The sequence below is a fragment of the Lepus europaeus genome, chromosome X (assembly GCF_033115175.1).
Source record: "Lepus europaeus isolate LE1 chromosome X, mLepTim1.pri, whole genome shotgun sequence".
NCBI lineage: Eukaryota > Metazoa > Chordata > Mammalia > Lagomorpha > Leporidae > Lepus > Lepus europaeus.
The window spans coordinates 133,875,867-133,901,944 of NC_084850.1; the positions used below are offsets into that span (position 1 = coordinate 133,875,867).

At 39.3% G+C, this 26,078-nt stretch overlaps 3 protein-coding genes across 17 annotated transcripts in view; 1 reads left to right on the top strand and 2 right to left on the bottom strand.

Moving 5' to 3' along the window:
• MOSPD2 (motile sperm domain containing 2) overlaps window positions 1-13,288 on the bottom strand; it is a 71,873-nt gene extending 58,585 nt beyond the window's left edge. For 3 of the 7 annotated variants that reach the window (XM_062183263.1, XM_062183262.1, XM_062183261.1), the window contains exons 1-2: window positions 13,108-13,283; window positions 12,865-12,934 (exon numbers count right to left, since the gene is read on the bottom strand). In XM_062183263.1, the coding sequence (XP_062039247.1) occupies window positions 12,865-12,934; window positions 13,108-13,128 (91 nt within the window). In that variant the 5' untranslated portion in view covers window positions 13,129-13,283. Of the gene's footprint in view, window positions 1-12,864; window positions 12,935-13,107 lie in introns of all 7 variants that reach the window. The other 4 variants (XM_062183259.1, XM_062183258.1, XM_062183257.1 and 1 more) reach the window with 4 other exon arrangements.
• On the bottom strand, window positions 1,599-2,977 carry LOC133753538 (axin interactor, dorsalization-associated protein-like). Its single transcript, XM_062184237.1, is given in 3 exon segments — window positions 1,599-2,038; window positions 2,385-2,760; window positions 2,762-2,977. Coding segments are annotated over 3 exon segments (924 nt in total). The 3' UTR covers window positions 1,599-1,706.
• Window positions 13,289-13,542: 254 nt separating the features above from the next.
• Window positions 13,543-26,078, top strand: part of FANCB (FA complementation group B) — a 209,929-nt gene continuing 197,393 nt past the window's right edge. For 7 of the 9 annotated variants that reach the window (XR_009865031.1, XM_062183516.1, XM_062183519.1 and 4 more), the window contains exons 1-2: window positions 13,543-13,650; window positions 23,642-24,659. Coding sequence is in view for 8 of the 9 variants with exons in the window: in XM_062183516.1 (XP_062039500.1) it covers window positions 23,712-24,659 (948 nt within the window). In the remaining variant the exon portion in view is untranslated. Of the gene's footprint in view, window positions 13,651-14,793; window positions 15,014-23,641; window positions 24,660-26,078 lie in introns of all 9 variants that reach the window. The other 2 variants (XM_062183514.1, XM_062183513.1) reach the window with 2 other exon arrangements.

Sequence of the window (26,078 nt, forward strand, 5' to 3'; positions counted from 1 at the left end):
TGCCACGTTTTAATAGTAGGATTTTTAAGAGATGATTATTTTAGGTCTCATCAGCAACATCAAACAGGTACTGAGTACTCCACAGGGTACAGAGCGCTGCCAAGCACCTAGGGAAGTATGTGTGACATGGAGGAAACATGGTTCTTGCTCCCTGAAGAGCTTACAGTTTGGGGATTTGACAAAAGGAATTCCTTAAGGCAAATTCTTCATCCTCTAGCCCTACTTTGGACTGAGTTACTTGAGAATCTGGAAATTAATCCAATCAAGATGAGAGACAAGACTAAATTTGGTTGAGAATTCTTTCTGGCTCATATAGTTTTTATTAATATCCAATTAATAAACAGAACTGACCTAATGGACAACTGAAAGTAAAGACTAGATCTCTTGAAGTGCAAAGGCTAAAACACCTTAATTGTGATTACTTACTTCAAAAAGCAAACATCCTGGCATAACTAGGGTTATTACACTAGTTTAAAAATAGGCCAAGTACTGAAATTGCATTCCCTTATGCATTGTTCATTAAAATAGTGAATATTAAAAAACACGGGTTCTACATCTAACCCACCGAGAGCCCATCACAAATTTTAATGTTCTGTGTATCAAATATCTACCTCATGTGTACTATGAAAATTTTATTTATGCCCTATTAAGTCAAAAGTAATATAAATAGTCAAATTATAATAAGCTAATGACCTGCATATTCTCATATGGATGAATTCCAATATATCTAAGTAGGAAATAAATGGCAATCCTATCTACCTATGTTAAAAAAATAGAGTATCTTTCCAGATTTTGCATACTCATCACTATAAGAAGAGGTATGCAGGTTTTAAGTTTCATAATCAGTTGTCAGAAAAATAGCAGTTGTTCCCGCAATATCTTGTTAGCATCTGACTCAACTATTTTTAGATTACATGATTTGGAAGACATTGTGAACCCATCTAAAAATCTGTAATTCTGAGATGGTTCCAATGTTAACCTTAGAATCATTAACAGAAAGAATAACAACAGCTAATCAACATGATTAAAAGTATGCTCACTTTCAGAAAAATGATCTGGTCATCTGGAAAAACGCACAGCTACAACCTGGGGAACACTCCCACACCAGATATTGATCTGGCCAAGGCCCACTATTTCTAAGCAAGAAAACGATCAGATCAGGGTGAATGTAGGCAACCTCAAAGGAGCAGCCTATCATCTCCAGACACACCTTCTTAGGCAGCATAACTGGTCCATTTTCCCTTAAAGTATTTGATACTATTCTACCCACCTCAACCCAAAGTTTGAAGTTAACTCAAACTAAAAGAGCATATTGGAGCAAAAGTGAACAGATATGTATATAAACTCTAGCACATTCTTATTGCTGTATTAAGTTTGAAGATGAGCAAACCTACTCACAGCAGTATTTTTCCAGGAAGCAGGGTAGGAGTAGTGCTAACTTAGAAAACAGACTATGAATTGCACAATAGAAAAGTAAAAATATGTTTTAAAATCTACAATAAACCTGTATCCAAAGGATTCTTATACATCAGTGATGTGCTAGACTTTGAATTCTGTGGTACAGCTTTGCGATGGACTCCCTCTGGCCTGCTGGCACGAGTACAGCTTGCTTTCTGCCTTCTGATGGGTGAATATGCTACACAGAGCTGTGATGGTTTCTAACAAGTGGCAAAATTCACAGAAGTTCCAGGTTATTCATGTCAGGATCATTCCTTGTGCAAAGTTTGATATGGATGAAGATAAAGTGGTTCCTTGGTCAAGAATTGCAATTTCTTTCTTTTAAAGTCAGTGGATTTCTTGTATAGCTCTATTACAATTGGCCCAGGCTTAATTTCATCCATATCCATGAAAGCAAAACACTTGGTGCTGGTAAACCATTTTTTAGGCTTGCAGTGTTTGAATTCAAAGACAGCTGCACCTTTGGTTAATTTTTCAACATGCTTCTGGAGCTCAATGTCCACATTAAAGTGAACATATGTATCTTTTCGTGAAGCCACGAGATTATACTGCACAGGAGCTAACTCTATGCCATTCGGATCTTTTTTAATTAATTAATTAATTAATTTTTTTGACAGGCAGAGTGGATAGTGAGAGAGAGACAGAGAGAAAGGTCTTCCTTTGCCATTGGTTCACCCTCCAATGGTTGCTGTGGCTGGCGCACTGCGCCGATCTGATGGCAGGAGCCAGGTGCTTCTCCTGGTCTCTCATGGGGTGCAGGGCCCAAGCACTTGGGCCATCCTCCACTGCACTCCCTGGCCACAGCAGAGAGCTGGCCTGGAAGAGGGGCAAGTGGGACAGAATCTGGTGCCCCGACTGGGACTAGAACCTGGTATGCCGGCGCCGCTAGGCGGAGGATTAGCCTAGTGAGCCGCAGCGCCGGCCACCATTCGGATCTTTTACACTAACTGTAATATAGGGGTCGATGCACCGCCCAGCATCTTTCAGACCACTCTTCTCAATTCTGATTGTGGGTAATGTCATTCCTGGCTCTGAGGGCAACCTCGGTAACAAGGTACCAGGGACTCTGGCAGGAGAAGAATCAGGGTACCCTGCTCCAGCACCACCCTCTTCTTCATCTTCTTCAAATTCCAAACTCTCGTCTTTACCAGGTGCTAAAATTCTTCTTAATGCAACAGGCTGAACATCAAACGGGAACTCTTTATTATACGTAAGAATATTCTTTAGGATCGGTTCTAGCTTCTTCAGGGCCTCCAGTTTAAATTCTTCTTGGGACTGTGTGGACTGTAAAGCTGCACTTTTGCAATTCGAAGCATGTTGCAATTTTGCCTATGGTTTTCTTTGGTTCTTCAGTAAATTCGAAATTATTGTGTGGAGCTTGGGCTTCTTTTTGTAGATGTCTTGCTAACGTCTGATACTCATCTGTCACCTCCAGCAGCTGGCCCCAAGAGTCGAAGTCGCCGCCTCTCCTAAAACTGGTGCCCCAGTGCTGCAGCAGACTCTGGGTCACCTCTGACATGGCTGGGCCCCACCCCTAGCAAGGCCTGGCTTTAGGTTGCCATCCTCCCCCCGGCCTGGCCCTGACATTAACAGGGCCAGGAGGAACCATTACCACCACCACCGCCACCCGCTGAGGAGCCACCCAAGCCCATTTGCACAATTTGATGCTTTTTTATAAACTGTGGGTAACTGTCAACTATTATCTCCTTTAGTAATATGGTCTCTGTTTTTCCCTCCTGGAAGTTGCATTAAATGTATATGGGGCTTCTCATGTCTTTTATTTTCTATTATATATATTTACCCAGTTTTTTCTCCAGTGACCTGAGTATAGAGTTAAGTACCTGTACAAAACTTAAAAGTTGTCTATGAATATCTTATGTCAGTTGTGAGTATATAGCAGTTTCAGAGGGAAAGCGCCTACAAGTAATAGGCCAACTGTGAAGTACAATGTAATAAACATTAAAAAAAAAAAGTGCTGTGGCCAGCGCTGTGGTATCGCTGGTTAAGTGGCTGCCTGCAGTGCCAGCATCCCATGTGGGTGCCGGTTCAAGTCCCAGCTGCTCCACTGCACCCACATGGGATACCTGGAAGAAGCTCCTGGCTTCTGGCATTGAATTGGTGCAGCTCGGGCCATTGCAGCCAATTGGGGAGTGAACCAGTGGATGGAAGACCTCTCTCTCTCTCTCTGCCTCTCCTTCTCTCTCTGTGTAACTCTGACTTTCAAATAAATAAATCTTTAAAAAAAGTTCTATAAATATGGGGATACTTCAAAAAGTTGGTGGAAAACACATCATTTTTTAATCCCATTCTCCATGAACTTTGTTGAAGCTTCCTTACATAAACCCAATCTCTACAGTCAATATAAATTCAGCTGAAAATAGCTTTGACAAAATGTAGCAAATTTTTGGTCCTGCCATTCTTTGCAAAAGCAGTTATAGAGCTATGATCTCTATTCAATCTCCCAGAGATATTGGTATCCTAGAAATGATGACAGTATTCTTGTAACAGACTTGCAACAGTGAGTTGCCTCTCACTAAACATTCAGAATGAGGATACAGGAAGAATAAGTATCAGCAGCTTAAAGTGATAAGTTACAATAAACAGCAAACAAAGACTATTTGCCACGCACTGAAAAACAGTTATTGCTAAGAATAAAGATTCAAAAATAAACAAGTCTAGCAGGGGTGTTTGGCCTAGCTGTAAAGACACCTGTGTCCCACACTGGTGTGCCTGCTTTATTTCCAGGCCCTGGCTCCTGACTCCAGCTTCTTGTTGGTGCACACTATGGGAGGCAGAGGGGATGGCTCACGTGATTGGGTTCTTGCCCCCAATCCAGGGAGCCCTGGATTGAGTTCCTGGCTTCTGGACAGCTGGGGAGTAGAGCAGTGGATGGAAGCCCTTGCCCAAACTCGCTCGCTCTCCCCCTCCCCTCTCTATGTATGTGATCTCACCACAAAATGTTAAGTAATACCAGATAAAAGCAAAAACTTAACACACTCTTATTATGTTTTAATTGACAAATAACACTTGTACACATCCATGAGTGCATGATATTTTTGCATTGTGGAATGGCTAAATCAAGCCAATTAACATTTACATTGGGTGATATTAGTTAACATTTTGTGGTAAGATCACTTAACTCTCTTAGCTATTTTCAAGTAATACAATATATTACTAACTACAGTTACCATGTTGTACAATAGATCTCCTGAATTTATTATTCTGAGCTAGATGAAACTTTGGACCCTTTGACCAATATCTCCCCAGTCTCCCCTCTCCCTTCAGCCCCAGGCAAACACCATTCTACCCTGCTTCCATGAGTTTGACTAGTTTAGATTCCTTACATAAGTGGTATCACACAATGTTTGTCCTTCTGTGTCTGGTTTATTTCAGTTAGCATAACGTCCTCCAGGTTCATCTATGTTGCTGCAAATGACAGGATTTCCTTCTTGTTAAAAGGCTGAATAGTATTCTATTGTGTATTTATGCCACATTATCTTTATCTATTCATCTAATAAACTCTTTTAAGATCTTTCTATTTTATTCCCATCATGACATCTTTAAAAAGGTTAACCTTGAGAATGTTAAAGATGGAGCAGAATTTTAAAAAAATCCAAGTGTCTGTTTGCCAGTCTTTTAAAGGCTTTCTTCTTTGGTGACAATAACAATTCATTAGTTATGAGGACTAATTTGTGATCACCCACCACATGCTACCCAAAAGAGAGCTAGGTATTACAGATGCAGATAAGTGAAACAGGAGCTGTTCCCTTGCGGGGGGGGGGGGGGGTGTGCGGGGTTCATAATCTAGACATTCATGCAAATTACCCAACTGTATAGTTACAATTTACATGTCTTTTTCCTTCTACTCTTTTTTTCCGGAGAGCATAGCTGATAAGGAGAATACCTGTTCTCTGTGCCCTGTACTACAGGGGTCCCTTCTATTCACTGCTCATCTAGTCCTTGAGTGTTTCCTTTCCTATCATCTACAATACTACACCTCTCTGGTTCTCCTACTTCTGTAACCATATTGTCTCCTTCGGCCTAACAAAATGAAACATTCCTCAAAGTTAACTAACAAACGAAACACCAAGGACAAAATAAAGACATTTTCACAACTAAGAAAGTTTGTCACCAATAGAGCTCACCACGGGAAATCTAAGGTTCTATTTGAGATGAAGCGATAATGATTCTAGATACAAGATCTGAAACTCCAGAGGGAATGGCAAATAAAAATATTACTAAATATATGCTAAGTAAATGGACAATGATATAGAAAATAACAGTAATAAATTGGTGGTGGGGTGAGGATGAATTTGTGGAATCAAGTTAAACAATGAATGTATCTTCTAGGGAACAGGAAAGAGGAAACAAGCCTACGTTTATCAAGTTTATGTAATCTTGATGTTAATATTGCACAAGAAAAATACAAAAAAGGAAAATTATAGGCTCATTCAAGAACACAGATGCAAACTTCTTAAACAAACTATCAGTAAATAAATGGAGTCTGGCAATTTACTTTTAAAAACCTGATCAGTATATTCTACTTTATAAACAGGTTAAAGGAGAAAAACCTAATGAAACTTGTATTAGATACAATAAATGTACATACAGATGAAGAAACTGCATTTAGTAAAATTCAACTACCAATCATGATGGAAACAAAATCATAAGGGAAAACCCCACAAATCAGCAAACTAGGAATAGAAGGAAACCTTTTCAATTTGAAAAAAGACATCTACAAAGTTCATACTTAATGATGACATGTTCAGAACTCTCTTTCTATGATTTATTCAACAATATTCAAAAGGTTCCAACTGGTGTATACGGTAAAAATACAAAAAAATATACAAATTAAAAAGTTTGAAAGAAAACAGTATTTCACAGTGATTTTATAATTTAATAGAAATGCCAAACTAATCTAGTGATAAATTATTAGAATTAATGAGTAATAAGATATCTGAATTCAATATTATTATACAAATGTCACATATTTTCCATAAATCAATAAACACATTTTAGACAATAAATTTTAAGATATAATCTTTACATAACAATTTAAACTAAAACATGACCAACACTTGGGAATAAATACAACAAAAGAAGGGTTACTTATTGTAGACAAAGTATAAATCTTTCAACAAGAAAGACTGTAGCAGATACACACATACATAAACACATAAATACACCAGGTTCTTGGATAGGAAGACTGACTGATATCAACTTTCTTATTTTTAGATTTAAAAAAAATTATTTGAAATGCAGAGTTACAGAGAGAGAGAAAGGAGAGAGAGAGAGAGACAGACAGACAGACAGATATATCAATCTCCTATCTGCTGGTTCACTCTCCAGATGGCTACAATGGTTGGGGCTGGGCCAGGCAGAAGCTAGGTCCCATGGGTGCAGGGGCCCATATACTTGGGCCATCCTCTGCTGCTTTCTCAGGCCATTAGCAGGGAGCTGGATTGGAAGTGGAGCAGCTGGAACTCCAACAAACGCCTACATGGGATGCTGACATCACAGGCAGAGGGTTAACCTGCTACACCACAACACCAGCCCCTGATGTCAACTTTCCTAAAACTGATTTCATGATTTTAACACAATTCTACTTAAAATCCTAACCAAAAAGAATCTTTGTAGAAATATGTTATATTATTTCTAAAATTTAAATGAAAAACAGAGAGGCCAACAAGAGTGTGAAGAAATGATTTTCACAGAAGCAGAAACCAAATGGCCTATAAAAATATGAAAAAAGGTATTCAAACTCAAAGAAATATAAATTCAAACCAAAATGAGATATCCCAGAACCCCAATAAGATGAACAAAAAATATTCCTTCCCAAAGTCCTACAGTGCCAAATTTTAGGATGTGGGAAAACAAGGATACACAAATACTGCTGGTTAAAATGAAAACTGGTACAATCATTTTAGGAAACAGTACAGAATTAACTAGTCCAGGGAACATGTGCCTGTTCTATAACCTACCCGTTTCACTGTTGGGTACAAACACTAGAGCAGAAGTTCTCGAAATTTTTGGTCTCAGGACCCCTAAAAAGCTTTTCCATTACATGGATTATACTTATTGATAGTTAATGTATTAGGTATTAAAATTGAGAAAGAATTTAAGCATGAGAACACACAAGTACACATTCTATCAGCTGTCAAAGCAATGACATCATCACATGCCATGTAGCCCCCGGAAAACCTTGCTGGATGCTTGTGAGAGAAATGAGAGAAAAAGGATACTTTGACCTCTCAAACTCCTTGAAATGTTTCTTAAAAATACTGCCCTAGAGAAATTCTTGCATGTGGGTGCCAGAAATTGTAAGAGTTCACAATAGCACTGTATGTGATACAGAAACCTAGATACAACCTCACTTGGTACATTCATTCTATGAACTACATTACAGACATAAAAACAATGAATTACACTTATTATACAAGTACTTGATAATATGAATGAATTTTGAGCAATAACATTAAATCATAGACAAATATATTCAGCTTTTATATGAAGCTCAGACAGAAGCAAAACCCAGGAAAGCACTGGTGAAGAGTCCATCATATGTGGAAAAACTAATGAAAGCCAAGAGGATGAGTAACGCCAAATGCAGAAGCTACTGGCCCCCGAATGACAAGGATGGGGGAACACAGGAGGCTTCTAGGGCACTGAGTCAAGAGTACATGAGTGTTTACTTTATTCGTGTTTTATATAGTCTGCACATAAAAAAACAGAAAACGATACACCAAACCAAACGAAAATTAAAAGACTAGAGAATGTCTTTGGGTGAGAAAAAATTACTTAATGGTAAATTAGAAACCACGAAGGAATGGGTAAAAGTGACATAAACAAGAAAAGCCCATAGCAGTATTTAAAAAGCCAAACTAATGAAAAAAAAGCTTCAATTACAAATGGACGTGGAGCTAAGAGAAGTTTATCCTTATTAGCACTCAAATGTAAACTAAAATCAGTCACACTATTGAAACCAATAATTCAATTTCTATACATGAATCTTGAGGAAATAATCTTAAGTATTGCACAAAAAACTAGAATAAATCTAGATATCTAAGAAGGGACTATCCTAAGAAAAAGGATAAGAAAGTTTTTATTTAGGAATCAATTATTAAATGGTAATATACAATCTTGCTTACTTCATAAACACGGGGAAATAAGATCATGGAAATAAAAAGTGCAACACTGTTACATACAGAGGTCCTTTATCTTTGCTTTCTTAAACGTACAGAAAAAAAACTGGAAAAAATGTATTCCCTCTCAGAGCTATCTCTGAATGGCCACGTAATGGGGGTTGGGGGAGGAGGGTTTCTTCAGACCTTTTTGGCAACCAACCACATTCATTTAAAGGAATGCATATGCTTGTAAAGTCAGACAATCTAAAATAACAAAAGTCACAGACCTCACTGGCTCCCTGTATTCACTTAAGTACAAATACATCCCTCTGGTGTGCAAGGCTCTCTATGCTATCACCATTGACTTTAGGCAAATATCCTTCCCTCCTTACTGCTTACTAACGTGGACTTCCTATTGCGTCCCAACATGCTCTGTGGCCTCTCACCTCAGTGCCTTAGCTTCGAGTGTTTTTGATTAGCCTGGCCAAAGTCTACCAACTCCTCAGGTTCGTGGAAAATCCCACTTTTTCTATGAAGCGCTTTCTAACTTTGTGCTAACCCAGTCACCCCTAACTATTTGAGAAATGGCATTTCTCATTGTCTTTAACTCTTGCAGAAAATATTTAAACATTCTTAATATTCCTTACCATAACTCACCTTCATTTTAAGAATTCTCTCAGTTTTAATGATTGTAGCAGTTTGGGGAAGGGCTCTGTTTTGTTCTTTTTTCAATTCTTTTTCTTCCTCCTGACACACTGCTTCCCAGAATTAATTGTGTGAGCACTTGAGGAACTGAACAAATTATTGCCCTAAGAGATTAGTCTTAGACACAAGGAGGAGGAAGAAAAAATGGGAAATGGTTCTCATTTGAGACTCAGCATGGTACTTCTCACAGAAGCGAGAAAAGAAATTACACCACGATGGACTTATTGTGTATTTTACTCCTTTTTTTCTTGCTAAAAATCTATCTATCATTGATAATTTAATTTTTATGGAGGCAGAAATATGCCTAGAATTCCCAAGAATCTCCTTCCAAGACAGTTTCTGGAGTAGTTACTGTTTGAAGTGACAATCTTGCAGATAATATTCTCGTTTGGGAAAAACATCATGTTTGCTTAAGTCTGCCGTAAGCCTCTTATGAAACTACACATTGTTAACGACAAGAGAAGAAGCGAAAGACAGAGGAAGATGGGAAGTAGATGTTTCAAAAACATGAGCTAATTTCTAAAGAGCAAACTTAAATATAGGGAAAAAAAATCTTTTTACCTCTCCAACTGTACCTTTATCTGATGCAACAGTTCAATTAACTGGACAAGTGTGATAAAATCTTTAATATATTCCTTTCCCATGCAAGTCTTTCCATTACTATTTATTCTGCTGTGCACATAAGCTACACACATGTGTTCACACCTACCTATGTGCCCATTTAAGGACAAATATACTTATTGCCACATAGGACTTTAATTAGAAATAATGCTTGTCTTTTGGCCGGTGCTGCGGCTCACTAGGCTAATCCTCCGCCTGCAGCGCCGGCACCCCAGGTTCTAGTCCCGGTTGGGGCGCTGGATTCTGTCCCAGTTGCTCCTCTTCTAGCCCAGCTCTCTGCTGTGGTCCGGGAAGGCAGTGGAGGATGGCCCAAGTAATTGGAAGACCCACATGGAAGACCAGGAGTAAGCACCTGACTCCTGGCTTTGGATCGGCACAGTGCCAGCCGTGGCAGCCATTTGGGGGGGTGAACCAACGGAAGGAAGACCTTTCTCTCTGTCTCTCTCTCTCTGTCTAACTCTGTCAAAAAAAAAAAAAAAAGGAAAAGAAAAGAAAAGAAAAGAAAAGAAAAGAAATAATGCTTGCCTTTTGGAACATACTGTGTGGGCTGTTCTTTGCCAGATTTTGGTTGAGGGGGATAGCCACTTAGGACAGTTCTTAATACAAAATTGGTCTAAGCTTCTTGCATATCTGTTGAAGTACTGCTATATTCATTGACTACACACTGGGAATTGTGCTAGGTTTACAGATGACTAAGATGCACAAGGCCTCTGCCCTCAATTTCTACAGGTTGCCACAGAACCTATATACATGTACTGGAGGAAACAAAAAATAAACAAGTCAACAAGATAATTACAGCTTATGGCTAAGAATTATAAAGAAAAGGAAATAAACAGGGAAGGTACCTAATAATCAGGGAAAGCCTTTCAGATATACTTAAACGTTGAAAAGAAAAAAAAAAAGATCTAGCCATGCACACTAACTGGGGAAAAGCCTTCCAGGCAGAGAGAAGTGGAAAGTTCCCAAGATGGAAACAGACTCATTCTGTTTGAAGAACACAAATGAGGCAGTGTGGCTAGTCATGGTTTTCAAATTATGGGTCATGTTTTCGATTGTGATGTCAATTTTGTGGGTCATTGCATCTTCTAAAAGGAAGTTAAACAGAAAAAAAAACCACCAGAGTCACAAGGTTTCAGAATAAGTATTCTTTAATGAGTTTGGGCCTCAGGTGAGTGTGTGCACGTGTGTACTGGGTAGCAATGTAAAATATGTTTCTTATTGTGGGCAGTAGTCTAATCTATACTAAGTGAGGATAATAGAAACTGACAAGAATGGAGGGGTGAGCAATAGCCAGACCATGTTTGGCCTTCACATCATAGATGACCACGGAGAATTGGGATTTTTTTTTTCCTGAATGTAGTTAGAAGGGACTGAAGGGGGTCAAGATGGGGAGCAATGTGATCTAATGTGACAACTGGTGTTGCCAAAAGATTAATCTAGTGAAATTCAGAAGGCCTGAGCACTAGCTCTGGCCTAGCCACTAATACCAGGGATTTTGAGCCAATCACTTAATCTCTGTAGACTTCACTTTCTTCATTTTAAAAATGAGAAAGTGATACAAGATGACCTTGAAGATCTTGTCTATTGCTACGTTTCTGACTATATTTTGTGTCCTCTCTTGGGCACAAGTAAATGACTTTCGGTGTCACTAGTTTATTAGGTCTAGTTCTGGGTTGCCTCTCAAAATGTTTATAAATCAGGTAGCTCAAGAGTTACATTTCTATAGAAACAGTGTTAGATTTCTGTCTATACTTGAACCAGTGATGTTATTAGAAATGAGATCTCTAGGCTAAAAGTGAATCAAGTGCTTTTGCAACTCTCTAGTGCAAAGTTTGGGGTGTGAAGAAAATTGGCAAGGAGGTATGAAAAGATTTATTGACCAGTATATTTGGAACAGATTTCCTTATTTGTTCTAGGTCATCAACTGATGTATAATCTAGGACAGTTTAAAATTACAAGGATCCTCTGCCAAGCACTAAAGTCAAGATGTGGAAGTTTAAGCTCCTTTTATAGTAACCAAAATGACTATGGAGACAAAAATACTCATTGAAAGCCAGTTACATGAAGCTGCTGTTAAACAGTTTCTTTAATGCACATGACCTTGTTAATTGCATTTCACATATATGGAAATGAGTTCAGACCAGACAAGCAAGCTATTTAGTGCCAGGGTCAGGATTAGAATGGATCTTAAGATAGGCAACATATAGATCTCTTTTTAATTCCATATTTATGTATATAACTCCATATTATATTTAATTCTATATTTATATATAATTCCATATTATATTTACTCTGCATGTTTTAAACAATGACTGTATGAGTATTAAATCATCAGCTAAGTACTTGACACCTCGTTTCTGTGTCATGCAGACACAGAATGTTCAAGTAGTATATTAATTCTGAATTCACAGGTACTTCACTAGGTAGATTGTGAGATAAAAAGAACTTGTTCCAGGCCCTATTCCTTGGGTAGCAGGTCGGGTTGTCGGAAGTGGAATCAGTCAAGAAAACGCAAAAAATCTGCACACCCAATTTAAGTACTCATCAACAGTATTAAGTACTCATTAAGTAAAAAGTATTCATCAATAGTTTTATGACAGCTTCCACATTCATTTTGCCCAGTGTTGCTGGTGAAAGGACAGCAGAAGAACCTTTTGTTGTGGCCCTAAGAAGTATCCTACAAGTTCCGTAAACAGGAGGGGATGCGAAAAAGTCACCGATTTCCAACCAACATGAACTCCATAAAGGAAGCATCGCATCAGAAGAACCACCTGTCCACTTGGGGTGATGGAAAGGGCAGGCTACGGAGAGGAAAGCCTTTGAAATACTTAGAGCATCATTCCCCTGAGGAACGAAAGGGACCCTTACAGCTCCCACAGAGATGCCCACAGGTATTCTAGCAAAGTTGGGGGTGCTCACCGCACACCTTCCTCAACCGCGAGAGTGCAATACCCACCTGTCACATACTCAGCTTCGAACCTCCGTCGGGTCTCGGAGATGAGCTTGGCTTTAATCTGCGCGTGATTCTGCATGGGAGACACGACGGGACCTTAGATAGGACTTGTCCCTCCCCCGCCCCCCAACCCCCGCCCCAGCTTACCCTCAACCCAGCCCACCTGCACCTGGCGCACGGGCCCCTGGGCCTCAGAAGTGGCTTCTGGGCCCAGGTTGGCCAGCGGCTGTGCACTCGGCTCCTCACCTCGGCCATGGTCGCAGTCATGGATGTGATTGCAGTTGCTGTCGCCGTCGTCACTCCCACCGCCGCCGCCCCAGTATCTCATCACCCGCCAGGCTGTCCGGGAGGTAGACAGAGACGGGCGGGAGGGGGAGGCAGTCGCGTGACACCTGAAAACGGACGGAAGTGCCGCCGCGCCACCCAATCCGATGCGGCCGCTTGGGTCTGGTGGCGGGACCTGGCCCTCAGCGTGAGTCCCATTCGTTTCTCATTGGGGACCCGCCCCACAACGTACCCCGCACTGCGGCCCCGCCCCCGCCAGCCGCGAGGTCGCCAGCGCTTCCCCCGCGGAGCTCCGCCCTGTGGCTTTCACAACGCTCTCCCGAGGCCCCGCCTCCCGAGCCTCCCTTGGCAACCAGCTGCTGCCAATCTCGGTACGCTCCACCCCCTCGACTTTCCACGCAGTCTCAGAGCTGGCGTCCCCGTACGTTGCGAGCTGGCGGGAGCTTTGGAGCGGCGGCTCACTGCATCCGCGTTGGGTGTCGGGAACGTGGTGGCTGGGCGGAGGTAAGGCCAGGCCGGCGCGTCTTTTCCCCGGGTAGTTGGTGGAGGGGGCAACGGCGCTGGGTCTGGTCCCCTGTCCCCTCATTGCGAGAAAGAGCAGGAAGGGAGATGCACCCTGGGGCCTGGGTCTTTCAGTGCAATAAGTGGATTTTTTAAGTCCTTGGAATATTCAAGAAATTGTTTAGCTTGAAACTTTCTTCACCCTTGCAAATATCTTTGAAAGCTTAAAGTTATATAAAGTTAAAAAATGGGAAGTGTCTTTTCAATTTATTTTTTCAATTTATTGCTCAAATCCTGGTGGGGGGGGCACTTCTGTCCCGTCCCCCCCCCCCCCCGCCAGGACCTTTTGGCAATGTTAATTGTTACATCTGGAGGTTAATTGTTACATCTGCCTTCTACTTGGTTGAGACCGCGGATGCTGCTGCTAGACATCCTGCAACGCTCAGGCCTGTACAAAAATGTCCATAGAGCGCCAAGGCTGAGAAACATTTACCTTAATGAAGTATTGTAACAAATCTTATGCTCGTCCGTTAGAAAATAAGAATGGAAAGGAAAACGTTGTACTTACAATGTTGCCCCTTTTAAAAGGAAGGATAATGAAAATTGACATGGTAAGAACTGGCCCCCCGGGAGAATTAAGCCACCACCTGCCACGCCTGCATCCCATATGGGTGCCGGTCAGAGTCCTGGCCTCTCCACTTCTAATCCAGCTCCCTGCTAATTCACCTGGAAAAGTAGTGGAGGATGACTCAAGTATCTGGGCCCCTGCCACCCATGTGGGAGACCTGGATAGAGCTCCAGGCCCTATTTCTCCAACCCTCTCGTTATCTCTGCCTTTCAAATAAGACAATAAAATAAATCTTAAAAAAAAAAAAAAAAAACAAAAAACAACTCCCATATTTCCCTTAGCTGTAGTAAGCCATGATAGCACGACAATTTAGTGACTTGTGCCTCATACTTTTTTATGTTTACATTTTTATGGGAAAAAATTGTTTATTGAATACAGTCATAAGAACATTTCAGATATAACTTAAATCTGTCTCTGACTCCATCCCCCTACTTTGATGTTCATCCTCTTGTCCAGAATCAATACTTGTACAGAATTTGACATGAACTCTTTACAGTTTTGCTTTTGTTATCTTTCAGCAGATTGCCAGAGTTTGAATCCTGGTGTAACACTTCTCATCTGTAGACCTATGAGAAGATCTTGAAACTGTCTACCTCAGTTTCCCTGTCTGTAAAATGGGCTAGTAATAGTGCCTAGGGCATAAGGATGTCAAGAGGAATAAATGAATTAACTCATTGGCTTAGAGCAATACCTGATACTATTCCCAGAGACGGCACCCAGGGAATGTAGCTATTGGAGGTAAATAGAAAACATATAATGCTCTTTTGTACTTTTTAGCTTATATAAGCTACTGCAGTATACATTTGTCTTCAATTTAATTTTTCATCTATTTTATTTTTGAAATCTACTCATGATAGACATAGATTTGATTCATGTCTTTTAACTATTCTGTGGTATTCCTTCCATGTTTATTTATTCCCCTATTGGTGGTCATTTAAGTTTCAACTTTTTCTTTTCTATTGCACATAATAGCATAGTGAATATTCTAGAACAATGCCCTTGAGTATATGTAGGAGTCTCTGGTTTCATGTCTAGAAATGAAACTATTGGATATATGCACTTTGGTTTACTATCAAATATCCTGCAAAATCATGTCTCTCTTTAATTAAGTGATCATAATTGTCTCCTAATTGTTTGCTATTTCCAGTCTTACCTCACTCACACATTAAAACACTGTTTGAGATTCTGTATAATCAAAAGGGCAATTTTGTGATTTCTTTTTTTGAAAGCTTTCAGTGGTTTATACTTGCTAATAGGAGAAAGTTAGAAGTCTTTAAGTATGGCAAAGCCTTCTTGAACATAATGTTTCCTAGTTCTCCAATTTAGCAGATTACCATGCCCCCAATGCCCACTGACATTTTAGTCTGCTGTATAATGTTGGTTAAGTGAGATCAATTCTGGGTAGGTCCCAACAAATAATTTTTACTTGTGTAAGGAGAAGTGTTTTAACTGTAGTCTTCTTTTGTAGCCCAGTTTATTTACTTAGATTGGCAGTGTCATATGTTAGAAAAAGAGCATCTATCGGTACTTTGTTCACAAGGTTATGTTCAGTATTAAGTGCAATTTTAGGTCAGGTGGCTTAATTCTTTTTTTTCCCCCAGAAATACTTTCTCTTGGTCACAGTTGATATGGTTTCTTCCAGACAATTTTGTATTTCATCTGCAACTTTTATAGTATTCTTCTAGAGTCTTCCTGAACCACACTGAGAGTTTATTTAGAGTTTTGGAATTTGTAGTGCCCAAATGAATTCATTAGCATTTAAAGGGAATACCATGTTTACTGGGGAAGAGGGTCAGTAGAGAAGAATGGATAAGGGTGATAGTATATTGTCAACCTACTGTTTTTACATTAGAATATATTTTTTCTAGTATACATCTACATATGTTGCAGTTTGACATCAAAGAGCAGGAAAAACTAAAATAACATCAATAACATCGTATTTTATACATAAGGTGCTTCGAAATCTCCTCTTCCCTGCCATAGCTGAACCAGGAGATAAAAACTAATTTGAGTTACTTGTTTTCTTCTGCAGCCACTGGTGTAATGGTACCAAGTAAAAAGTCAAATAGTTCAGAGGCTGGCATAAGAAACCTGGTGCCCTGATAATCAGGGTTGCTTATATTGGATCACGAATCATAAATTGAACCTTAGTTTGGCTTGTTTCCAGATAGTCTATGTTTTTTTTTTTTTTTTTTTTGACAGGCAGAGTTAGACAGTGAGAGCGAGAGAGAGAAAGAAAGTTCTTCCTTCCATTGGTTCACCCCCCAAATGGCCATTACGGCTGGCGCTGCGCCTATCCGAAGCCAGGAGCCAGGTGCTTCTTCCTGGTCTCCCACAAGGGTGCAGGCGCCCAAGTACTTGGGCCATCCTCCACTGCCCTCCCAGGCCACAGCAGAGAGCTGGCCTGGAAGAGGAGCAGCCGGAACTAGAACCTGGCGCCCACATGGGATGCCGGCGCTGCAGGCAGAGGATTAGCCAAGTGAGCCATGGTGCTGGCCCCTAGTCTTTCTATCTTAAAAATGAGTGTTACTTAGAGCAGGCATTTGGCTCATTTGTTAAGTTGCCAATTGGGACACTTACATCCCATATCTGGATTCCTGGTTCCAGTTTGGTCTATTCTGCTCTGGTCCAGCTTCCTGTGTAGGTGCATCCTGGGAGTCTACAGATGGTGGTTCAAATACTCAGGTTGCTGCTACCCACATGGGATACCAGGATTGAATTCTGGGCTCTTGGCTTCCATTTGGCCCAGACCTGGCTGTTGTGGATGTTTGGGGAGTGAACCAGAGGATGGGAGATCTCTCTGTCTTTCTGTCTCTCTGTATTTCATTTAAAATGAAAATATATAAATAAAAAAATTTAAAAAGACTAAATAAATGCCACTTATTTCATAGGCATGCAGGTTTTATGAACATATACCCAGGACTTTTAAAGTAGATGTTTCAGTGAGAGCACTTATGATCTACTCTCTTAGCAATTAAACCACAATAAAGCTAGAAAAAATTTAAATTTAATTCATTTTAACAATAGAGACCAAACACATTAAAGTCAAAGAGAAAACTAGATTATTGCATCAGTAGAAAATATATCAAGTATACACATATATATAAATTCAATAAGCCTAGAGATTAAAAAAAGTCTGGGAAAACATCTTCATAACTAAATAATATATTAAGTACATCTAATTTTAAACTCTAAATGTAGTGTGTTCAAAATAACATGTTGAAATGTGCATGTTTTGCAATGATATTTAAAAATCAAAAATAATAATTTTTTACTTACTAGTCCTTTATGTTTTTAGACCTATTTGAGTCTAAGTCCATGAGAATAACTTTCCTTTCTGCCTAGAGAGCACTATAAAAGTAGGTTGAGTAAGAATTATGATATGAGGTTTTGAGTGTCATGCTAAACTTTGTAGCAGTGGTTCATAACCATTTTTTCTCTACACCTTTTATGTGTTCACAACAGTGCTTAGCTTCTTTCTATACAGGATCACCAGTCTCTTGAGAAAGGCAGGGAGCATGCCAGGCTTTTGAGTTAAGGGACAGTGACAGGTCCACATGTGTGTTTTTTAGAACAGTAAGTAAGGTAGCATAAATACATTCATAAATTGGAGAGAGGGACCAGAATGAGGAGATTAATTATGAGGTTTTTACCTCGGCTTCAGTGAGATAGTAAGGTCTGAACTATAGTAGTGGCAACCAGGGTCGGAATATAGAGGTTCTGAACTTGGGGAACTTGGTGATGATGTGAAAAGATCTGATGACCACTACACATTATATGCATGTATTGAAATATCACACTATACCTCCTAAATGCGTATAATTATTATAAATCAGTTAACAACTATAAAACAAGAACAGTGGAAGTGTCTAATCTTCCTAAGTCCTGACTGTTTGATAGATTCTCCTTAATCGTTTCACATACAAGGGGTTGGGTGGGGAACCAGAACATTGTGCCAATTAAACATTAGTTGTGACATTTCATATTAAAATAATAGAATCCTTGCTCAGTTATTTTTGGTTGTTTTCAATACTAAGAAATCTAAGAACCTGTCATACATTTTAAGGTAACATAATTAATATGTTTGTTTTCTTTAAATGATAGTTTCACAAGTGAGAGCCACACCTTTGATTTACCTACTTATCTTTACAGATGAACTGAAACTACTTTGTGATTTTATTGTCCGTGATCTTAGCATTTATTCATTGCCCAACTGCAAGCTAGTAAGAGAGTGACTTGTCCTAATTTTGCACTATGGTATTATATCTTCAATGACTTCAGGTATTGGTCATGAAATTTCTCAGTAATATCACTTCAGTTCTCCAAACAAATGCCATAGGATCTTGTTTTTGTTATCTCTTGCTGTGTAACATATTACAGGCAGCCCTTGGGGCAGGTTCTACAGCTTTGAGTTCTGCATCCTGGGACTCTTAGCAACTGCTGATGGGAAGTATTTAAGAAACATTGCACCTGTACTTAGCATGTACACTCTTTGTGGGGAGGGGTCATTGTTCCTTGAAAAATACAATATAACAACTGTCTCCATAGCATTTGCATTCTGTCAGGTCTTGTACTAATCTAGAGAGATGATTCGAAGTGTGTGGGAGGATGTGCATAGATGACAGTTGTCCATCAGCATGTGTGGGAGATTGGTCCAAGACTCTTCTTAGATACCAACATCTGCACATGCTCAAGTCCACCATATAAAATAGTGTCCACATATACCTTCCTCTATCCTTTGAATCACCTCTAGCCTACTTGTAATACTTGATGCAATGTAAATGCTATGTAGATAGTTGTACTGTATCATTTATAGTGAGAAGTCTGTACATGTTGAGCACAGATGCATTTCTTTTCCCTGAATATTTTCAGTAATTGGTTGAATCTATGGATATGAAATCCACAGATGAGGAGGACCAACTGTATATGGGAATGCTATGCCATTTTATGTAAGAGACTTGATTGTCAATTTTCTGGTTTTGGTATTTGTATGGGGTCCTGGAACCAATCCTCCACAAATACTGCAGGACAGCTGCACTCCAGAACTTAGTAGCTCATAACAAGACAAATGTATTATCTCACAATATCTGAGGGTCAGGTGTTTGGTAACAGCTTGGCTTGTGCTTCTGACTCAGGGTCTCCCTGGAGGTGTCCTTACCTGATGGCTTGACTGGAGCTGGAGGATCTGATCCAAGAAGGCTCACTCGTAACACTATTGGCACAAGGCCTCGATCCTTTGCTGGTTGTTCCTAGGAAGCCATAATTCCACTGCAACTGGTCCAAGAAAGCAGTGAAAGGGGAAGTCACAATACTCTTTATGACCCAGTCTGGAAAGTCACACAGTGTCACTTCTGTCACCTTCTTTTGGCTGGAAGTGAGTCACAATGGCCAGGTCTCACACAAAGGGAGAGCAATTATGTACTACTTCTTGTTGGAAAGAGTATTGAAGAATTTATGAGCATACTTTAAAACCATAACAAGTGATATATTTGGGGGCTGGTGCCGCGGCTCACTAGGCTAATCGTCCACCTGCGGCACCGGCACCCCGGGTTCTAGTCCTGGTCGGGGTGCTGGATTCTGTCTTGGTTGCTCCTCTTCCAGTCTAGCTCTCTGCTGTGGCCCGGGAGTGCAGTGGAGGATGGGCCAAGTGCTTGGGCCCTGCATCCACATGGGAGACCAGGAGAAGCACCTGGCTCCTGCCATCGGATCAGCACGCTGCGCAGTGCACCAGCCGCAGCGGCCATTGGGGGCTGAACTAACGGAAAAGGAAGACCTTTCTTTCTGTCTCTCTCTCACTGTCCACTCTGCCTGTCAAAACAAAACAAAACAAAACAAAAAACAAAACAAAAAAAACACAAGTGATGTATTTGGAAATTAAACAATAAGATATGACTTTTCCAACTGGAAAGTAGATGCTGACCAATCTAATGTGCTTTTAAGTAGAATTGCCTCTGTAAATCAAAATCATTGCTATAAAATACAGGCTACATTAAGCTGCATTTGTAAATTATGTTTCACGATGATACTTTTTTCTAATTGGACTATTGTTTGATTTCTGTAACGAATGAAAACAACTTGAGCTTTGGGAATTTGCTTTTCATTCAGAGGAAAACAAGCCTGCTTACTTGTAAATAACCTCATTTTTAATTATTTCTGAAACAGTTGGACTTCCTGGTTTACAAAATGCTCCTCTAGTAGACGAAAAGAGTATGCATTAGGGTTATTTATATTGGTGGGGGACATCACAGCATTCACAGATCATTAGGCCACAACTATTCTGTTTCTAAGGTTAGATACTCTATGAACCAGAATTGGCTGTGATGATCAGTACAATGGTTGCAGCTGGCATTTATTGAGTAGTCTCCCCTTATCTGTGGATGATACATTCCAGTATCCCCAGTGGTTGCCTAAAACTTTTGATAGTTCCAATCCTATATATCCTGTAGTTTTTCCTATGTGCCCCAAGGCAGGGCAACACTATACGAGGGTTAATCTGTCATTCCATGGCTTATGCCCTGGTGCCTCCTTTGTATCACTATTCTTGTGCTTTGGGGCCATTAAGTAAAGTAAGGATTACTTGAACGCAAGCATTGCAGTACCCTGATGATAAGACTATTGGGCTGTAGCATACAGTGTGGATATACTGGACAAAGGGAGCATTCATGTCCTGGGTGGGACAAAGGACAGTAGGAGGTTTCTTCACAAATGGCATGCAACTGAAATCTTGTGAATTATTTCTGGAATTTTTCATTAAATAGTTTTGGATTGTGATTGACCATGTAACTGAAACTGTAGAAAGCAAAACTGCAGGGTGTGGGGTGGGGGAGCAGAGGGATAGGGATGGCTGTTGTACTTCCTGTGTGACAGGCTTTATTTCAAATGCTTTGTGTGATTTAATCTCAGTAGCTTGTGAGATAAGTGCTGTTACACCTCATTATATAAATGTGGATGTGAGGCACAAAGGAATGATGGAATGTGCCCGAATCAAACATTGAGTAAAAGGCAGACTTAGTTCTGCTTGGCATATGGTAGGTCTTCAAACACCACTGAAGGAGTGACTTAGTATTTTTTTTTAATTTAGAACATGTTCTTTTGTTCTTTATTCTGTTATATGAATTCTCTCAAGTTACCTTTCTTACGTAATCAGTTTGTTCAGAATGGCACTCCATGCCAGGATAATGTGATGATTAAAATTGTAGATCCTGCAATCAGAAGGCCCCTCTTGCCAATCCAGTACCGTTGGCGATTGATAATGAAACTGTAGGTTAGTGTTGTAACCTTGGAAAAATTGCGTACCTTTGTTAAAATAATATTTTCTTGTTGAAAAATGGGATCATATGGTATTTATTTTAAGAGAATAGTCATTAGCATTAGATGAGATAATATTGTACCTGGTATATAATAAGCACAAATGATTGATAGCTTTGGTTTAATTATGTTTATTATAAGAAGTTGTATTAATCCTCATTCCCCCCTGCCCTATGCTTTGAGTAAGAATAGCGACTCACCCCTTTGAAAGTGAATAAAAGGCCTGGAACACGGTGGACCTGGTCTTTTTGCTCCTTTGCCTTGATTGCCTTCTATTGCCCTTGTTGCCCTTGGCCTTTGGGTTGCCTGATCTCTCCACCTTCACTTCGATACCTCTGCTAAGCTTATTGTAGCTGCTCATAACCAAATGTTTGCTGCATGTGGCTCCTGGCCTATACTCTGCTTGGTGTGGCCTCAACTTAATTTCTGGACATCCCTTTCTCCCTTAGATAGAGCCCTCACTCTCCTATGCATTTCTCTTACTGAATAAAATCCTTAAAACTTAAAAAAAAGGATAGTGACTTCCTTAGTCATAAAATGCATTTTTTTCTAAAGTAAGATTTATTTCTATTATTCCTAAGGATTTTTTTTTCCTTTTTTAAATTTGTATGTATCTCATAAAGGAACATAGTAATTGTAGGTATCTCATTAGGAACATAGTAATTCTTCCCACCATACCTGCCCTCTCACCCCCCCTTCCTCCTCCCTCTCCTGTTTACTCTGAGAAAGAAAAAGAAACAGAAATAAAGAAAAAAAGAAAGACTAGAATAAAAAAAACTAAGAGAGCTGTTCCTCAACGGTCTAGACAAGGGCTGTTCTGTGTTATTGCTTCCTCAAGGTGATTTCGCTCCCCTCTCCTTTTGCCTTGCTTCCTCCCCCTTCTTTCCTTTTAGAAACTTAATTGTCTTTAAAGAAGAACCCAAGGATGATACATCTTTTGTGAGCTCTTAGACATAACTATAACTTATGAGCCATAATAATATCCTCCACTTAATATACTAAAAGGAACTGATTCTTGAGAACAAGTTTTATTATTAAGTGTCATGGCACAACTCCTTGGGGACAGAGGTCCTGCATGGGAAGTTAGTGCACGGTGACTCTTGTTTATTTAACAAATAACACTCTTTATGTATGATGTCAGTGATCACCCAAGGCTCTTGGCATGAGCTGCCTTGTCTATGGAAACCTTTTGGATCCACCAGCTTGACAAGGCCATAAGCAAGGTGGAAGTCCTTTCCTCCCTTAGAGAAAAGTACATCCTTCTTTGGTGGCCACTTCTTTCCACTGGGGTCTCACCCACTGGGGTCTTTTATGTAGGACATTTTTTTTTCAGAGTGTCTTGGCTTTCCATGCCTGAAATGCTCCCCCTTGGCTTTCCAGCCAGACCAGAATGCCTTAAGGGCTGATTCTGAGGTTGGAGTATTACTTAAAGTGATTGTCATTCTATGAGTGTCTAGTATGAACTGCTTCCTGAAAAATTTTTTAAGCCTTGTTATAGCATCTCCTGTTTTGGTTTCTGGGTTTTATTTTTGTCATAAGGCTGGAACAAGCTCCTGTCTCTCGAAGTGCCTGGGCTGTGGGAGCAGCCTAATTCAACAGTCACCATATTTGGGGAGAGACTGAGCTCCTAGACAAGTAAAGCAATGACTAACTGAATTGCCATTCTAAAGGGATGAAAGCAGAGGGTGCAGAACCAGATTAGAGTTGGTAGATTTGAAGCAGAGAAAAGTAGAACACTTAAGAAATTCCCTGAGCCAGAAAGAACCCTCAAAGTCATTTTAAAAGAGCTGCTGAAGCTTTAAGTGAATACATGCTCATGACACATTAGCTTTTTTGATATTGGCTATTTGCATTTTTAGCAAACTTTTAGAATACGGAGATGTATAGAAAAAAATACTTGGGTTATCTTTTTTTCTGAAGAGTGATGTCACAGTAGTTAAAAAGCTTACAATTTTTTAAAATAAAATTGTAGTTACTTATGTGATATTTCTGTAACAGAAACGTGTTTTCTTTTGAACTCTGCTTACCTCATGGCAGTTCTTCTCATTTGTTTTTTAGGTTTCATAGCATCAACTTGAATCGATTTGCATTTCAAAATTGGATCTGCACAAAGACTAGATATTGTGGAATGACTAGCAAACAAGCAATGTCATCGAATGACCAAGAAAGGCTCTTGTGTTATAACGGGGAAGTCCTTGTTTTTCAGTTGTGTAAGGGAAATTTTGCAGATAAAGAACCTGCAAAAACACCCATATTACAAGTCCGAAGAATGGCTTTTGACACAGGAACAAGAACATTTGTTCAGAAGTCCATTGGAATATTCAGATTAAAGAAAGAAAAAAACTCCCATTTTAAAATCACATGTTGCAACTGTGTATCTGATTTCAGAACTGGAATCAACCTGCCTTGCATTGTGTTACAAAGCAATAAAAAGAGTAATATTATCCAATACTTGCTACTATTTCTTCACAGTACTAATACATTTGAAAAGCGTTTGAGTTTTAAAGTAGACCATGAGTTGAAGGACAGCATAAGGGTCCTTAATGGTCCTTTAGTTTTATGGCAATGTGTCAGCACATTATTCATTATTTCTTCCAAAACTGGCAATATTGTTAGTGTGTCAGACACCTTCTCCTCTGTTATATGGGCAGGGGAGATTGGAAATCTAGGTACTGTTTTATTAGGAGTAAAGAAATGCTGTTTTTCTGAGGAAGGATCCCAGATGCCTTCAGAACCAGATTATGCAATTTGGAATACCAAGTTTTGTTTATATGCACTTGAAAGTAAGGAAATACTAAGTGAAGCATATATTATCCCTGCTGCATATAGCGGTGTGACTTGTGTCCATGTCTGTGCGACCGAGATCATCAACAACCAGATAAGAATATCTCTGCTTGCCCTTACTAAAAAAAATCAGCTGATTTCATTCCAAAACGGGACTCCTAAAAGTGTATGCCAGCTTCCATTTGGCGATCCCTGTGCAGTTCAAGTTATGGATTCAGGTGAAGAAAACCTCTTTTTCATTGTATCATTTAGGTCCAATGATGCTTGTGCTGTTTGGAAAAAGAACTTTCAGGTACAGTACTTACTCTCTTAATTCACTTGGTGGTCTTAGACCTTTCAGCCATTCCTGGGCATCGTGGAATTCATCCTAGAGTCTTACCTAAGTCAACTTTTAGTGCTGTATTTAAAATCATGTTGTATATATTACACTGTTCTTTTTTCTTAACATTATCTGAATACTACGTGACATTGAGGTTTTGTTTTTTGCCTTGCCATTTTGAGTCATAAACCTTTCAGTTGTTTAGAAATGTATAAATATATAACTAATTTTATCTTTTAATATGACTTTCTGGTTTGTATTAATGTGATAGTAATTAAATGTGTATTTTCACTTACATTAGTATTACTAGTATTTTGACATCTTACTCCTTTCTAGAAAACTCAAATCAGTTTTTCAACTTTTGGAAAGTTGATAATTGTCTACTTTAAACTTAACTTTCTCTAATTCATTTCTGAAAATTAAACATGCAGATTTCTTTGAAATGCCACTCTCCCTTTAGAGACAAATAACTATTCTCTAGTACAAGTAGCATTACTTTTTATAAAAACTTGCTGATTTTTGTTATAATTTATAGGTCAGAGCTGACCTTTGACGAAGCCATTCACATAATATAATCTTTTCTTTGACTTTAAGGCTTAGAAATTGCTTTAAAATACTCACTGGTATTCAGTGTTCAATAACAGGTAAAAAAAAGGCATAGGAAATTAGAGGTTTATAACTATGGGTGTCTCCACCCATAGTATTTCTCCAACTCTGTTTTGTTTTGTTTTGCTTTTTTTTTAGTAACATTGCATCCTCCTGGTTTAAGATGTACATCAGCTCAGTCAGTTATGTGATGGGCAGTGTTTCTACATCAAGACAAATTCTTACTAGTCAGAAGTGTCTTTTCTAAAATTAGTACATTATACAACTTGTTAAGATTTTGTGATATTTAAGAAAAAATAGACACTGCCTTATCTTGTGTGTCCTAACTAGAAGCTCAACTAAAGTTTTTTTTTTTTAATCATTTTATCACCTTGCTCTGGAGTATTGATAGATGTTTTAGAAAGTTCAGACTGCCTTTTAAAACGTGAATCATTATCCTGTGTATGGGGAAATGCCACACTTGAATTAGGCTTTATCTGGCTTTGCTTTATAAACTCAATTTCTGTTAATAGGGATTATATTCAATCTCTGTAATCCATATTCAACTTCTATAATACATAGAGAACTTAAATTCTCCAAAGCAAACTAACTTGAAAGCTATCCTATCTTCTTTTTGAAAGCAATCTTTTAAGAGCACATTGTGCTTTATTTGGAGCTTATATGGAAAATAACATTTTCTGTCTTTTTCTACTTTCTTTTCCTTTCAGGAAATGGTAGGAGGGAAACATCTGGTATACCCTATAATCCTTATCAGGGTTAGAGTAACGGAAAGAACACCACCTGGGT